Here is a 14,167-nt window from a genome sequence, read left to right as displayed (position 1 = left end):
TGCTGGGACTAAAGGCGAGCGCCACCATCACCACTCCAACTCTAGCCACAAACTCTTGGCAATCCTCCTGTTTCAGCCTCTCAGGTGATAAGATTATAGACGTGCACCGCCATTTGTAGCCGAGATAGGCAGTGTTTTGTTTTGTTAACGTGTGCAGGACTGATTTCTGTACGTTCTCACAGGAGAACCGGACTCTTTGAAGGGATGGGGCAGCGTCACAGACTGAATGATCTTCTCACGAGTTGACTGTGATGTTTTCACTGCAGATATGCAGAGCAGCTCCTTAAAGCTCTTCTCCAGTGTGGAGCAGAAGGCCATGCTGCTGAAGCGCCAGGCTTTTGCTGTCTTCAGTGGCGAGCTTGACCAGTACCACCTGTACCTTCCTCTGATACAAGGTGAGACGCCCGCCCGCCATCGGCTGCTCCGAGCTGTGCCGCAGAAGACCCGGTGCTGGGGGTTTCACGGTGAACAAAATGATCCCTGCTCACAGTCCTGGAGCTGCTGCAGAGTCCAGGGCTGCTTGCCGCATGCGTCCTGGGCCTCATTCCCTTAAAGCCTCCACCTTTGTGGGGAGGGGTGTGCTGCACCCCAGTCCTTCCAGTCTGAATACTCCTCCTCTTCCCTATCTCCCATGACATGTAGGTGAGGCCCAGAGGGCTAAAGAATTGCAAGGGTGTGTAGAAGCCAGGCTTTGCTTAGGCATCAGTAACCACCTAACTGTAGGTTCCTATTTACGAGACAGAATGGCTCCTGTATTATGTCACTGTGGTAGAGCTGGATATAATGAGTCTCTAGATATATGCCTGCATTATTCAGTAAGTGGTCACTTCATTGTATTGTCCCAAAAAAGTAAATAAAGTACACAGCAGCCTTTCTCAAGCAGGGGCGAGCAGAGTTCCAGCAAACAGCTCTGAGAAGTCTTTCTACTGAAGGGGAACGAGAGCCAGGCAGTGTGATAGTGTGAACCTCATATATACACCACATACATATCCACATGTGTGCACCATATGTGTAAACTTACAGCTACAATGTGGCAGCTAGAGAGCGGGCTTGACACCCAAGAGAAGAGTCTGCTCTTCTACCGACCGAGCTCAGCTCCCAGCACTTAAGTTAGGCAGCTGACGCCTGCCTATGGGACTCCAGCTCCATAGGCTATCGGCGCCCTCTTCTGGCCTCTTTGGGCACCTACACTCGTGTGAATATACACACATACACAGCGTTAAAATTAATAAAAAAAAAAATCTCTTTTAAAAGGAGTGAGAAATGAGAGATGGGGGCATGCTATGAGAGGGATGTTGAGGGCCGGCAGAGGAAGGAGCCTCTTTGGAATAAATCCCCTGAAAAAATCCCCAAAACAAAGGAAAAAGCAGACTTTTAATAAGCTTTGGTGGGGGCTGATGGGAAGTTTCGTATCATGTGATCTAATTTAACATAGTATACATGACAGGAGTGTGGAGGAGCCGTGTTCTAGTTAGAGCCGTGAGGCAGAAGCTGCTGTTAGGAAGTACACACCCGTCCGAGAGAGAGCTTCAGGGATCACCCAGTCTCTCCTGGCTGTGGTATGCGGCCTCCTCAGGAGTGACCACTGTCCTGACGGGGCAGGCCTGGGCTCTCGTGCTGAAGGGCATCACTGGGCATAGTACACAGAGGGCAGAGCTGAGCACACACCTGGCTGGGAGTGACAGCGTCATTAGCGTGATGGGAAAATGGGGAGGCCTGCGGTACTGGCTGCATGCAGTACTGCAGATGCACCTGCCGCATGAGGGTGAGGTGAGGTGCATGGCGTGAGGACTCCAGCCAGCAACTGTGATCAGAGGGTGATTGTCACCAGGGTAGGTGGGACAGACATGTGTGGTGGCACATTCTAGCACTTGGAAGGCTGAGCCAGGCTCACTGTGTTGGAGGATAACCTGGGCTACATAACAGGACCCTGTTGGGTGTTTGTGGCACAAACACATACTTTTTGCCTCCCCATCTATCTCAGGAGTCTCATATAGTCCAGGCTGGCCTCAAACTCCTCTGGATGACAGGTGTGTGCTGCCACGCCCAGCTTATGTAGTGTTAAGGAGACCAAGGACTCCATGCACACCAGGCAAGCCTGAACCAACTAAGCTGCATCCTCCACCTACCCCTTTTTTTTTTTTTCCTCCATCACAGACAGGGAGTAGAAGTCACTCTATAGCCCTGACTAGCACAGAACTCATTGCGTAGAGCAGACTGGCTTTGCATTGTGGTAGTCCTCCTGCCTCTGCCCAGGATTACAGGTGTGCGCCTGCATGTCCAGAAAGGATTCATCACTTATACTGGGTCGTCATCACAATATCAAAGTGGTTTCTTCTTTTTTAGCTAACAAGAAAGCCCACCCTGCATATTTGTATGACTTCTCTACAATCTCTTTCCTCAGAGCGCCTGACAGACAACCTCCGAGTCGGACAGACATCCACAGTCGCTGCTCAGATGTTTCTTTTTTTCAGAGTTCTGCTGCTAAGAATATCTCCTCAGCATCTGACCTCACTGTGGCCAATCATGGTCTCTGAGCTGGTGAGTGCACTTGTGTCCATCTTGGACAAGATGACGCTTTTAAAATGCTTTCTGTTGTCGGACAATATCCACTCTGTGGGCATCTGACTTCTCTAAGAGGTGTTTGTAATCGTGTTGATAGCACATAGTTACCTCTCAGCTGAACAGAAAATGTTTTATTCTGTGACCTACACACATTATGATATTATTTGCTAGTTTTCCTCTTTGTTGGTTTGTGGTGATCTACCCCAGGGCCTCCCTGCTCTCTAGGCTCTACCTGGGCTCCATCTGCCAGGTTTTTGTTTTAGTTTGCTTTGGTTTGGAGACAGGGTTTCTCTGTGTAGCCCTGGCTGTCCTGGTACTCACTCTGTAGACCAGGCTGGGCCTCAAACTTAGAGACCTACCTGCCTCTGCCTCCCAAGTGCTGGGATTAAAGATGTGTGTCCCCATGCCCTGCCTGCTGGTTTTTTATAGCTAGATACATTTAGATAAATGGGATCTCTCCCACATAGTGACTTAAATATACATTTTCTTCCTAAGATCCAGACATTCATACAACTTGAAGAAGATCTGAAAGAGGAAGATGAATCGTTGAGGTAAGCCATGGGAGCTCCGCACTGCATGCTGGGAGGTGACAGTGCAGGCCATCACACCACCTACCGTCTTCTGGGAGTCCTTGTGATGGGACTAGCTAGCGTGAAGACTTCTCCCCCTCTCTATTCAAGATGCATTTATTTTGCGTATGCACATGTGTGCCTTTGTGTGTGTGTATGCACCATGTCCATGAAACGTCTGAGGAGGCTGGTAGAGGGTGCCAGATCCCCCGGAACTGGAGGTAAAGGCAGCGGCGAGCTTCCCAGTGTGGGTGCTGGGAATTGAAGTGGGGTCCTCTGGAGGAGCAGCAAGGGCTCTTAACTGCTGAGCCGACTCTCTGGCTGCCTCCTGTTTTTCAGACAGGGTCTCCTATATGGTCCGTTGTCTTGAGACTGACTCTGTAACTGAAGGTGACCTTGAGTGAATGCTCCCGCCATACAGCCCCAGCCAGCATGCATCACTGCGCCCATAGTCAGAAGATCTATTTCCAGGGAAATGTGTCTAAGGACTTTTCCCAAGTGAATGAAGAGCAGAAGTTGTGGGTGAATGTATAATGAACATTTCTTTTGGAATTTGTAGAAACAGCAACAAAAACAGAATAAAAGTCCCAGTTGCCGATGGGAACGGGCCTTCGGGCGGGGCTGTGTCCCCCAGTGATCTCATCATGTACCTCTCTGCTTGCAAATTCCTGGACACGGCGCTCTCCTTCCCACCTGACAAGATGCCATTGTTTCAGATGTAAGTCAGAGGAGACCACACCCCCTTTGAAGTCGGTGGCTTTCCCTGCCTGCCTTGCAGCACTGCACTTTCCTTTCATGTGCAGTGAGTGTGTGAGAAGCCGCAGCACCCCAGCAGCTTGTGAGCCGACGACAGCCCAGGTTTCAGATTTCCCCAAACAGCTGTGGTTTCATGACTTGGCTCACTCACGGGCAGGCTTGCAAATGTGGCCCCGTGACCGATGAGTATTTTTATGTCTGCTGAGGTGGCTCTCGCTACGGAATGCTTCTGAACCGGTCACCGCTGCTGATCCTCCCTGCATTTGTATAGCTCCAGTTGTCTTTTGCAGTTAGATGTGGAGGCTCTGTTTGGAGCGCCGCCTCTCCGGGTCACTTGGCCTCTTTGGCACGCACTTCCCCAGGCTTAACACAGCTGTTCCTGCTTTGAGTTTCATGCCTGGCCCCAAAGGCTACTGCTCTCTAGCTTCCCCCCAGGAAGAGAGGAGTCATGGGTAAAAACACGTGTGCATTCTCTTCACTCTTATCAAATGAAAGAAGCCAGGCTGAAAAGGGCCACACACTGTATCATTCCGTTTGTGTGATACTCTAGAAAGTACACCACCCTAGGAACAAGGGAGAAGGGCAGTGGCTGCGGGGGGCACAGATGTGGGGTGGTGGGCACAGTTTTACGGCAGTGGAACTGCACTGGCCCCCAGCTGGTGGACAGATCAGTACTCGTTGCAGCATCAAGGGAACCTAACAGAAACCATAGGCTTGAGTGGGAGGTGCCTGCCAGTAGAGGCCAAGCGGTGGCCACACTGTGCTCTGTGTGGTGTCTGTAGAGGGCTGTGCATGGCCACCTCGGATCTGAGGAAACCTCACTGCTGTTCCGTTTAGCTGCGAGACTAAGACAAGAGGCCACGGAAAGAAGAGCATTCCCATGGACACTGTGAACAATGGCATTATGTATGGTCTCCAAAAGCTGGAGACAGCCTGTGTGTCCATCAGCAACAGATGGACAGACAAATGTGGTCTGTCCATGTAATGAGACATCAGTCAGCAATAAAAAGCAAGGAGATGCTGATGTCTACTCCACCATGGCTGACACTTGAGAATACACCCATGACAGAGGCTGCCCCCTTCACCCCCCCAGGAGCATGTCTGATTCCACTCCTCAGGTCCAGATGAGAAATCTACAGTTAGAAATAGGTTAGTGGGTTGCCTAGGTCTTCGTCCTAGAGACTGAGCAATAATGGTGAGGGAGACAGGATTTCTTCTTGGGCTAATAGAACAGAAATCAATTGTGTGCATTGCTATACAATGCAGTCTATGAAAATATTAAGCACCTGAGTCGTGGGATGTAAAAATTATTTCACTCGAACTACTGTAGACAGTTTCCATGAGCTCTGCTTCAGCATACCTGGCCTTGTTTGTGCCCTGCAGTTATAGATGGGCGTTTGTTCCAGAAGTGGACACTGAGCACCCTGCCTTCCTGTCAGAGCTAGAAGAGAATCACCAAGAATGCAGACCTCACACTGTCAGGATTCTAGAACTTCTAAAGTCAAAATACGGGGTAAGTGCTTTCCTTTCAAAAGACACATTCACAGGCCGGAGACGGAGCTCCGCTGCAGAGTGCTTGCCTGGCACACACAGTGCCCTGGGTTCCAGCGCTGTGTAAACAGGGTGAGTGGTGCATATCAGTGATCCCAGCACTTGGCAAGTAGAGCTAGAAGGATCAGGAGTTGGGGGTCATCCTTGGCACATAGTGAGTTCAAGATCAGCCTGGGCTATAAAGGACGCTGCCTCAAAAAAGAACAAAAAAGGATCCCAGCGAGGCGTCCAGACTAAGCAGTGACAGAGCCCTTAGTGTCTCTTGATTTTTAAGAACTTCGAAGCCTCCTCTCTTAGTTTTAAAGCTTGGGATGGTTATAAGTTCCATCCCTCATTTTCTTGCGGGGAAATAAAGCTTCCTGGGTACCGGTGATGTAGAAGTCGACTTTCTTCCCGACTTGCTCTATGGTTTTGAGTCTAGAGGAGGAGCCTGCTAGGAGGGATGGCCGGAGCCTGGCGTTGCACTGGGCTTGGGCCGACACCCGACAGAAAGGATGAAAGATCAGAATGTGAGGCCCCGCCTCTGTTATTAGCACCGGCATGAGCCGACAGCCTGCCGCAGGTGTGCACGGGCATCTCAGCGCTAGCCAAGGTCACTTCCCCGGCTCTGGGTCTCTCTGCAGGAAATTGGCAGCTCGGATGAGATCACCAGGGAGAGTGAGTTTCCCCTTCTGCGCCAACATTCCGTATCCAGCGTCAGGCAACTGATGCCGTTCTTCAAGACGTTAAACTGTGCTTTCAAAACCCAAAGCCAACTGCCCTCCGATGCTCCGGGAAGCTCTGTGCCGGAGTTCCCTGTCACGGAGAGCCCCAGGGTCTTACAGCAGCTGGAGGAGTGTGTGGAGCATGACTTCCTGGAACATCCAGAGTGTTAGCGCCCCAGGAGGGCCTCTTCATGCTTCTCTCTGTCCCTGAAGAGGACAGGATATTCTGGGAAGAAGGGAGCTGAGGATTTGAATGAACTCTGCCACAGCCCTGAAAGTCCAGTCAGGTATTTTCTGTCCAGCCGCCAAACACGCCTCCCTTAAATGCCTTGTAATATATTTCAGTCTCTCTGTTTCTTCCTCACTTTATGTAATGGAAATAAAATTAATATATAATCTAACCACACATGATTGTCATGCGAAAGTCCTTGTCTTTATTGAAGCAAATACATAGGTCTGTTCTCTGTTGTTTCTCTAAAACTTTTAGCAAGTTGTTAGGCTGGCAGGGTGACAGCAGGTGAAGTCCTCGGGACCACAGATGGATGACAAGAGAATGATTCCCCCAAATTGTCCTCTGACCTCCATACATCACACGCGCACAAGCACACACATACGCATAAACACACGCGCGCGCGCACACACACACACATAGACACACTTAATTTTATTTAAAGGAGTTAAAGGGTGTTTGGGTTTTGTTTTTTTCTTAATGGTTATCAAAAGTGTAATTTTAACATTTCACACAATCACCTTGAAAGCACTTACTTTGGTACTGCAGTTTGAAATTTTTTCTACATATATGTTCCAGTTGTGTGACTTGGTCTTCTTGTGGGACTCTTGACAGTGGGGGCAGGGGCTGTCTCTGACTCTTGCCTGCTCTGAGGATCCTTTCCTCCTGCCGGATTGTCTCACCCAGCCTTACCCAGAAGAAGAGGAGCCTGGTCTCACTGCAGCTCGATATACTATGGCGGGCTGATAGCCACAGGAGACCCACCTGTACCTGAAGAGAAACAGAGGAGGAGTGGGTGGAGTGGGGGAACTTTGGTTGAGGTATAAAAAAAAAAATAACTGTAGGGTCCTGGAATTGTGCAAACAACAGGGAGCAGAACACCGAAGTCTAAAAACCAGAAGCAACGTTTATTCAAAATCAGCTCGGGAAGAGATTCTACTAGTCAGAGCTACAGAGAATGATTTGACTCTGTAACCCCGAGGAAGGGCTGCAAGCTCCTTTTATAGCCACAGGTTATGCACTGCGCAGAGAGTACATTTGAGGATTTATGCCATTTCGGGCGTCCCGGTGTCTTGAACTAGCACTCTCCAGGCTCCTCTGAGATGGAGGGGGATCCAGGATTTACTGCTACTGATTAGAGGGTGTGAGTTTAAAATGTTTACATAGTCGAGGGTCATTTAAATTGCCTTCCCCCTAACTGGGAGAATGCAGGGCAAGGGGCGGAGCAGCTATCAGTCCTAGTACATTCAGAAATATGCGTACAGGCTACAAGCATACAATTTTTTTCCCATATTCCTCTTCAAAACCAGTAATAGCCCAGGGCTGGAGATACAGCTGTGCTGGTAGAGCGCTCGCCTGGCATCCACAGAGAAGGTCACTGCAGCCTGTAATTGCAGCACCAGGGGCGTGGGGGCGTGAGGATCAGAGGTTCCTCGTCCTCCGTTCCATAGCAGGTTCAAGGCCGGCCTGGATACCGAGACCTGCTCTCAACAGCAATACTAGCCTGTCGGAGCACTTAGGTAGATCGATCTCTTTGGGCGTGTTAAATGCACACTTGTACTGTCCAGTTGTATAAGAAGCGTGTGGTTTTCAGACCCCCACAGCCGTGACCCTAGCTAGTGCCACCTCTGGTACTCTTCAAGTCTTGCCCTGACGGCCTGGAGCAGTCGGGACTGCTGATCTCCGGCCTCTTCCCTTTGCTTTCTCCTCCCCGGGATCTCCTTACCGCTCTGCTGACGCTGCTGTGCAGTAAAATGATCCCTTGGGCTTGGCGGCATCGGCTCTCACTGTCTCCTGCCAGCTCCCCTACTTACGTCCTGGCTTGGAGCCACGTCTAACTCTGCCAGGGAGTGCCATGGGCCTTCCACACCTGCCTGCTTGGCGACACTTTTTAGGCAAGAGCACTGTGTACTCTACTCTCCAGGCCTCGTGAGGCACGCGCTCTCGGAGCCTACTACGCCTACTATACTATGCTGGGAGTTCTGAATTTGATTACTACTGCTCTCTTTGTTTGTGTTGTTTTTGAAGTGCGAGTTGTTTTTTGTTTTGTTTTGTTAATTCTAATGGGGGGGGCAGTTAGAGGTCACTTGTGAAAGTCAGTTCCAGTTTGTCTTGTAGGTTCTTGGGATTGAACTCCCGACCTCAGGCTTGGCAGGAAGTGCTTTATCCACTGAGCCCTCTTAACCCTCTCTCAGCATTTCACATCTTGTACAACAGAAAAGCAGTTTATGTCCCAGGTCTCAACACAGCACGGGGGCTCCCAGGACCTGGTCTGCCTAAACAAGGGCTGGAACGTATATTTTAAAAATACATCTAGGTGTATGGGTAGCCACACAAATACCTGTTGGAAATCACATGGGCATGGTGGTCAAGGGAATATGCTTAAAGTAAAAGCATTTGTCAATGGGTCACTAAAGTCTATCCGTGTAACCTTGGAAGTTCTGTGACTCACACTTGCTCCCTTGGAAGTTCTGTGACTCACACTTGCTTGTACTTGTAAGTTCTGTGACTCACACTTGCTTGTACTTGTAAGTTCTGTGACTCACACTTGCTCGTACTTGAAAGTTCTGTGACTGACTCACACTTGCTCGTACTTGGAAGTTCTGTGACTCACACTTGCTTGTACTCGTAGGTGCAAACAATTCACAGTATGAGGAAGTAGCCACACCCTGCCTAATAATCAGTGTCACGTCACAGTCAAAACATAGGACAAAAATCACGGGTGGGAGTTCACGCCTGTAATCCCGGCACATTGGAGTCTATGGCAGGAGGATCTCTGCCAGCCTGAGCTGTGTCCAGAGTTTCAGACCGGCTTTGGCTACAGCAAGACCTTGTCTCGGAGGAAAAGGGGGAAAACCAACCGACCTGATGACTTACCCGTACACCCCAGCATTTGTGAGGCTGAGGCAGAATGCCCGAGGAAACCTGTTATCAGAGAAAACTAGGAGGGGCAGGAGAGACAGCCGAGCAGTGAAGAGCACTGGCTGCCTGTGGTGGTTTGGAAGAACCTGGCCCCCAAAGGGAGTGGCATTAGTAGGAGGTGTGGCCTTGTGGGAGGAAGCGTGTCACTGTGGGGGCGGGCTTTGAGGTCTTTCTCAAGCTTCACTCTGACAGTCGACTTCCTGTTGTCTATAAGACGTAGCCCTCTCAGCTCCTCCAGCACCACGTCTGACTGCAGGCCACCAGGCTCCCCATCATGAGGATAATGGGCTGAACCTCTGAAACTGTAAGAGAGCCACCCAACTAAATGTCTTCTTCATAACAGTTGCTGTGGTCATGGTGTCTCTTCACAGCAAGAAAAACCCTAACTAAGACACTGCTCCTGCAGAGGACCTGGGTTCAATTCCCAACACACACACATGGAGGCTCACAAATGGTTGTGACGCCAGTTCCAAGGGATCTGACACCATTCCCTGGTCTCCTTGGGCACTGCACACATGGGATGCACAGATATACATGCAGGCAAAACACTTACACACATTAAAAAAAGAAAAACCCAGGGCCAATGAGATGGCTCAGCTGGTGGAGACGCTCGCCGCCAAGCGCAGTGACTTGAGTTTACTCTCTAGCACCCAGGTGGAAGAGAGCAGACTCCCAAAAGCTGTCACCGGACCTCACACGTGTGCACACACATGGGTACATACATAAACACACATGTATACACACATTAAGTATAAGAAAAGGAGAAAACACAAATCAGTATCTTCTTTACGTCATCAGTTTCTATTAGACCATGAATTCCAACTCTTGACGTCTATGTGGAGATTTACAAATTTAGCACTGTGCTGGTAGTTTTGTGTCAACTTGACACCAGCCAAAGTCATGTGAGAGGAGGAAATGTCTCCATATGATCCAGCTGCAAGGCATTGTCTTAACTAGTGATTGATGGGGGAGGGCCCAGCCCGTGGCGAGTGGTGCCATCCCTGGGCTGCTGGCCCTGGGTTTTAGAAGAAAGCAGGTTGAGCCTGAGGCAGATGGGAGTGCTGTCCCCATTCCTCATCTGTCATGTGGTGGCACGGGCTGGGGAGAGATATAACCTACCCCAGATGGGAGAGTTGGCCCTGAGGTCATAACTGCCCCTTATCAGCCAGTCCTGGGCAATTCAGTAGAGCCAGCCCTAGGTGTGGGGTGTGAAAACAGAACTGCCCCGCCCTTGCTCATCGCTGCAAGGGGTGAACTAGCCAGGGCAGTGCAGGAGAGCTCACCCTGGCGGTGAAGATGGGGAGAGCGGGCGGGCTGACCAACACTGTAACTACCGAAGCCAAGAACCAGGGTTAAGTGTTGGCCCAACCCAACATCCACCCCATCTGTGATCTTCTGGGGGTGGAGGGGGAGCAGTGGTCCTGTGGACCCAAGGATGCAGGACCTCCAGGATACAGGGCAGCTACGGGGTGTCCAGGAAGAGTCCCAGTGAGGGACCAGTGTTGATAGCGTAGCAGAGACCAGGGGCCTCAAGCCAGACCAGCGATTCTTTGCAATGAACGCCTGAATATAAAGATGTACGGATAAAGGGGTTTACTGTGTGACTCACTGTGTCACACTGCAGATTCCATGACGACATTTCCCCCTTTTTTTTCCTTTTACCTCCCTTTTCTATCTTAAATTTTATTTTGTTTTATCTTGGGGGGGGGGGGGGGTTGCAGGGGCAAGGGTGGATACAAGGGGACCAGAGATGGGTGGGATCGGGATGCATGTGGGGGGTTGCCCAAAACAGCTTGACCACACAGCTGCCAAGACAGGCTTACTGGCAGGCAATACCCGGATCCAGGAAAAGTCATACACCACCATGGCACCACCCACGAATGGGCCTGCATCTAAGGGGAAGTATCTGACATTCCAAACATTCCAACATTTAGATATGATTAGATAAGATCATCTCTGAGCCTAACATACACCTGTTCCCCTTTTACCCAGATACCTTTAGACAAATAAATGTCAGCCAATCAGGGTCCTGAACCTTGGAAATCTCACCCAATCTCTGCTATGAAGAAAAAGCCCTCCGGGGCTCAGGCTCTCTGTTCTCACTACTGTGAACACTCGCATGTGGGATTCGGTCTCCACAGTGGTTTTTCGAGGGGTCCCTGCGATCTGGGCATAACACATGATGTGAAAGACACAACGAATAAATTAAAAAGAAAGTTAAAAAAAAAAAAAAAGAGGTTAAGCAAGCCATGAAGAGCAAGCCAGTGAGCAGCACCCCTCCATGGCCTCTGCATCTGCTCCTGCCTCCAGGTTCCTGCCCTGTTTGAGTTCCTGCCCTGACTTCCTTTGATGATGAACAGTGGCGATGTGGAAGTGTAAGCCAAGTAAACCCTTTCTTCTATATTTGGATCATGGTGTTTCATCACAGCAACAGAAACCCTAAGACAAGCACCGTTTTTCTTCTTGATATTGCATGTGAGGGGGGCGCAGCAAAGTAACCATTGACATGACCTCTCCATTAGGGGGAGGGTTCTTATTGTGGATAAGAGAGAGGAACTATCCAGAGGCATCTGGAAGACTCTAGAGAGAGAAAAAAAAAAAGCACTGTACATGGCCTGGGCTAGGGAAGTGGAAGAGAGAAAAGACACAGAGAGGGAGAGGAGGGAGGGAGGGAGGGAGAAGGTAGTCAGAGGGCTTAGGCATGGGGACTTATAAAGGGACTGAGTAGCTCAGGGGAGGGACTCCTGGGGATAAAAAGCCTATTTCACAAGTTCCTGCCAAACACTGAAACCCTATAGTCTAGCTTGAGCTCATTTCTAGACATACAGAGGGCCTGAGACCTAGCAGGTATCTAGAACATCTTACTGATTTCTGAAAACACCAGATATAACAATCTGCATTTATTAACTAGGATCTTACTAAGTAGGTTTATGCAAGGTACCCAAGAAGAAAACATCACAATGTGATGTGAATGTACCTCTTCGCTGTTTCGAAGGCGTATGTGGCGGCATGTGGACTCAAGTTGTCTGAGTTTGACTCAGCTTCCTGTAGGCGGCGTTTTTGGTCGGGGCCACCGATTCCACAATAAACAACACAGAGACTTACTCATTATAAATGCTCTGACGATAACTAAGGCTTGTTACTAACTAGCTCTCACAACTTAAATTAACCCATTTCTGTTAATTTACATGATGTCACATGGCTCATGGCTTGTTGCCTCAAGTCCTGCTCCCTCTGTGTCTGGCTGGCGACTCTGCCCTTCTTCCCCAAGTTCTCTGTCTCACTCTCCCGCCTAACCTCTTTCTGCCTAGCTATTGGCCAGCTGGCTCTCAAACAAATGAGAGCCACACATCTTCATAGTGTACAAAGGGATTATTCCACAGCAGCTTCCACGCCCATGTCCTCGTCTGGCAGACACTCTATGCCTCAGTTTCTTGTCTTTGTTTTTTGATATGGAGTCTCATCTATCTCAGGGTGATCTCGAAATGTCTCTGTCCCCGAGGATGACCTTAAACTCCTGATCTTCCTGCCCCTGCCTCTTACATGCTGGGATTACAGGTGTGTGCAATGCCGTCCAGCCTCTGCAGTGTGGGTGCTCGAACCCAGAGCTAAGCAAGCACTCGACCAACTGAGCCAAATCTCCAATCCATCTGTGCCTCAGTTTCGTATTTTCTTTCTCCTCAATGAATGAGTGTCTGTACCCACCAGGAAGTCCACTGCCCCGGCTCCGTTCTCCTCCCAGAAAGAGTGAGATTGACCCAAAGAGTCGCCACACTGGTGTAGGCAGTGTGTTGGTAGAGGTGGTGCTGGCCAAGGGTAATAGGTACAGACAACGACACTCTACACTCGTGGTGTTTTCTAACAGCCCGGAGTTAGGAGACAAAGAAGTTCAGGGGTGTCGGCTGAGTGAAGACTGTGTGTACACGCACAAAACGATCCCTGCTGCAGGGACCGGGCAGGGTGCCCAGCACCTCACACGCACGGTTTTGATTCTTCCTGTTCTGTTAACATTTCCAAGGCAGCAGAGCTGAGGCCAGGAATCGAAACCAAAAGTCCCTCAGACTCCCTTGAGCTCCGCACTGTCAGCCTGGTGTTAAGAAATCCGGAACAGGAAAGAGGCAGCAGGCAGTGAAAGCCGGTTAGTACTGGTTTCTTGAGCTGCCCCACCTAGCCACAACTTCCTGGAAACCAGCCTGTCCTGGGGCCACAGCACAGAGGAGGCCTTCCCCAGGCAAGGAAGGAAATGGAGGGGAACAGGAAGAAGCTATTAAACCTGGAATTCAGTTGTCTTCCCTGCTGTCAAGAAATTCCAGCACCACGGATACAGCCAATCATCTGCAGAGAGAATGTGTGTTTTCCCAAAGACAACTCAAACATAGCAAATGAAGAGTCTTAAGTCACAAACCCTGGGTCAAAAGGCTAAGATGCCTACTTAACATATCAAAGCCAACCTAGTTCCAGGTTCTCCCTTGCACCTTCTGTCCCTACAGGGTCCCACTGGCTTGCAGGCCCCTCCCCCTCCCCAAATTTCTCCAGCCCAGAGGGCTGGGCTGCCCTTCCCCATACTTCCCAATTGTTTAGGTTACCCCCGCTGTTGTTGGGCCTCCTGGCCGCTGTACTGGGTTCCCCTTCCCCTCACAGGGCTCTACTTTGGGTCAGAATGTTTGTAACCTTGAGTTTCAGCCTGTTGACCCAATAGCTCAGGCTCCACACTCCAGGGAGCCAGGGCACAGTTTCATTTACAAAGGAACCTCCTAGTGAGGAAAACAAGTAGACACGGCCAGATGCTTGGATTTAAGCTTCACTCAATCTTTTCAAACTTGTTGTGAATTATGCTCTTTAGACAATAGAACTTAGGAAGCCACAGGATC

At 50.0% G+C, this 14,167-nt stretch overlaps 1 protein-coding gene across 4 annotated transcripts in view; it reads left to right on the top strand.

Moving 5' to 3' along the window:
• The window catches only part of Dop1b (DOP1 leucine zipper like protein B), a 107,363-nt gene extending 100,812 nt beyond the window's left edge, over positions 1-6,551 (top strand). For 2 of the 4 annotated variants that reach the window (XM_028879981.1, XM_037209630.1), the window contains 6 exons: positions 267-395; positions 2,405-2,541; positions 3,061-3,116; positions 3,694-3,852; positions 5,274-5,403; positions 6,065-6,551. In XM_028879981.1, the coding sequence (XP_028735814.1) occupies positions 267-395; positions 2,405-2,541; positions 3,061-3,116; positions 3,694-3,852; positions 5,274-5,403; positions 6,065-6,316 (863 nt within the window). In that variant the 3' untranslated portion in view covers positions 6,317-6,551. Of the gene's footprint in view, positions 1-266; positions 396-2,404; positions 2,542-3,060; positions 3,117-3,693; positions 3,853-5,273; positions 5,404-6,064 lie in introns of those variants that run through there. The other 2 variants (XR_005092496.1, XR_005092497.1) reach the window with 2 other exon arrangements.
• The last annotated feature ends 7,616 nt before the right edge of the window (positions 6,552-14,167 follow it).

Source organism: Peromyscus leucopus, chromosome 12 (genome assembly GCF_004664715.2).
Source record: "Peromyscus leucopus breed LL Stock chromosome 12, UCI_PerLeu_2.1, whole genome shotgun sequence".
NCBI classification, from domain to species: Eukaryota; Metazoa; Chordata; class Mammalia; order Rodentia; family Cricetidae; genus Peromyscus; species Peromyscus leucopus.
This window is presented reverse-complemented; position numbering and strand designations above follow the sequence as displayed.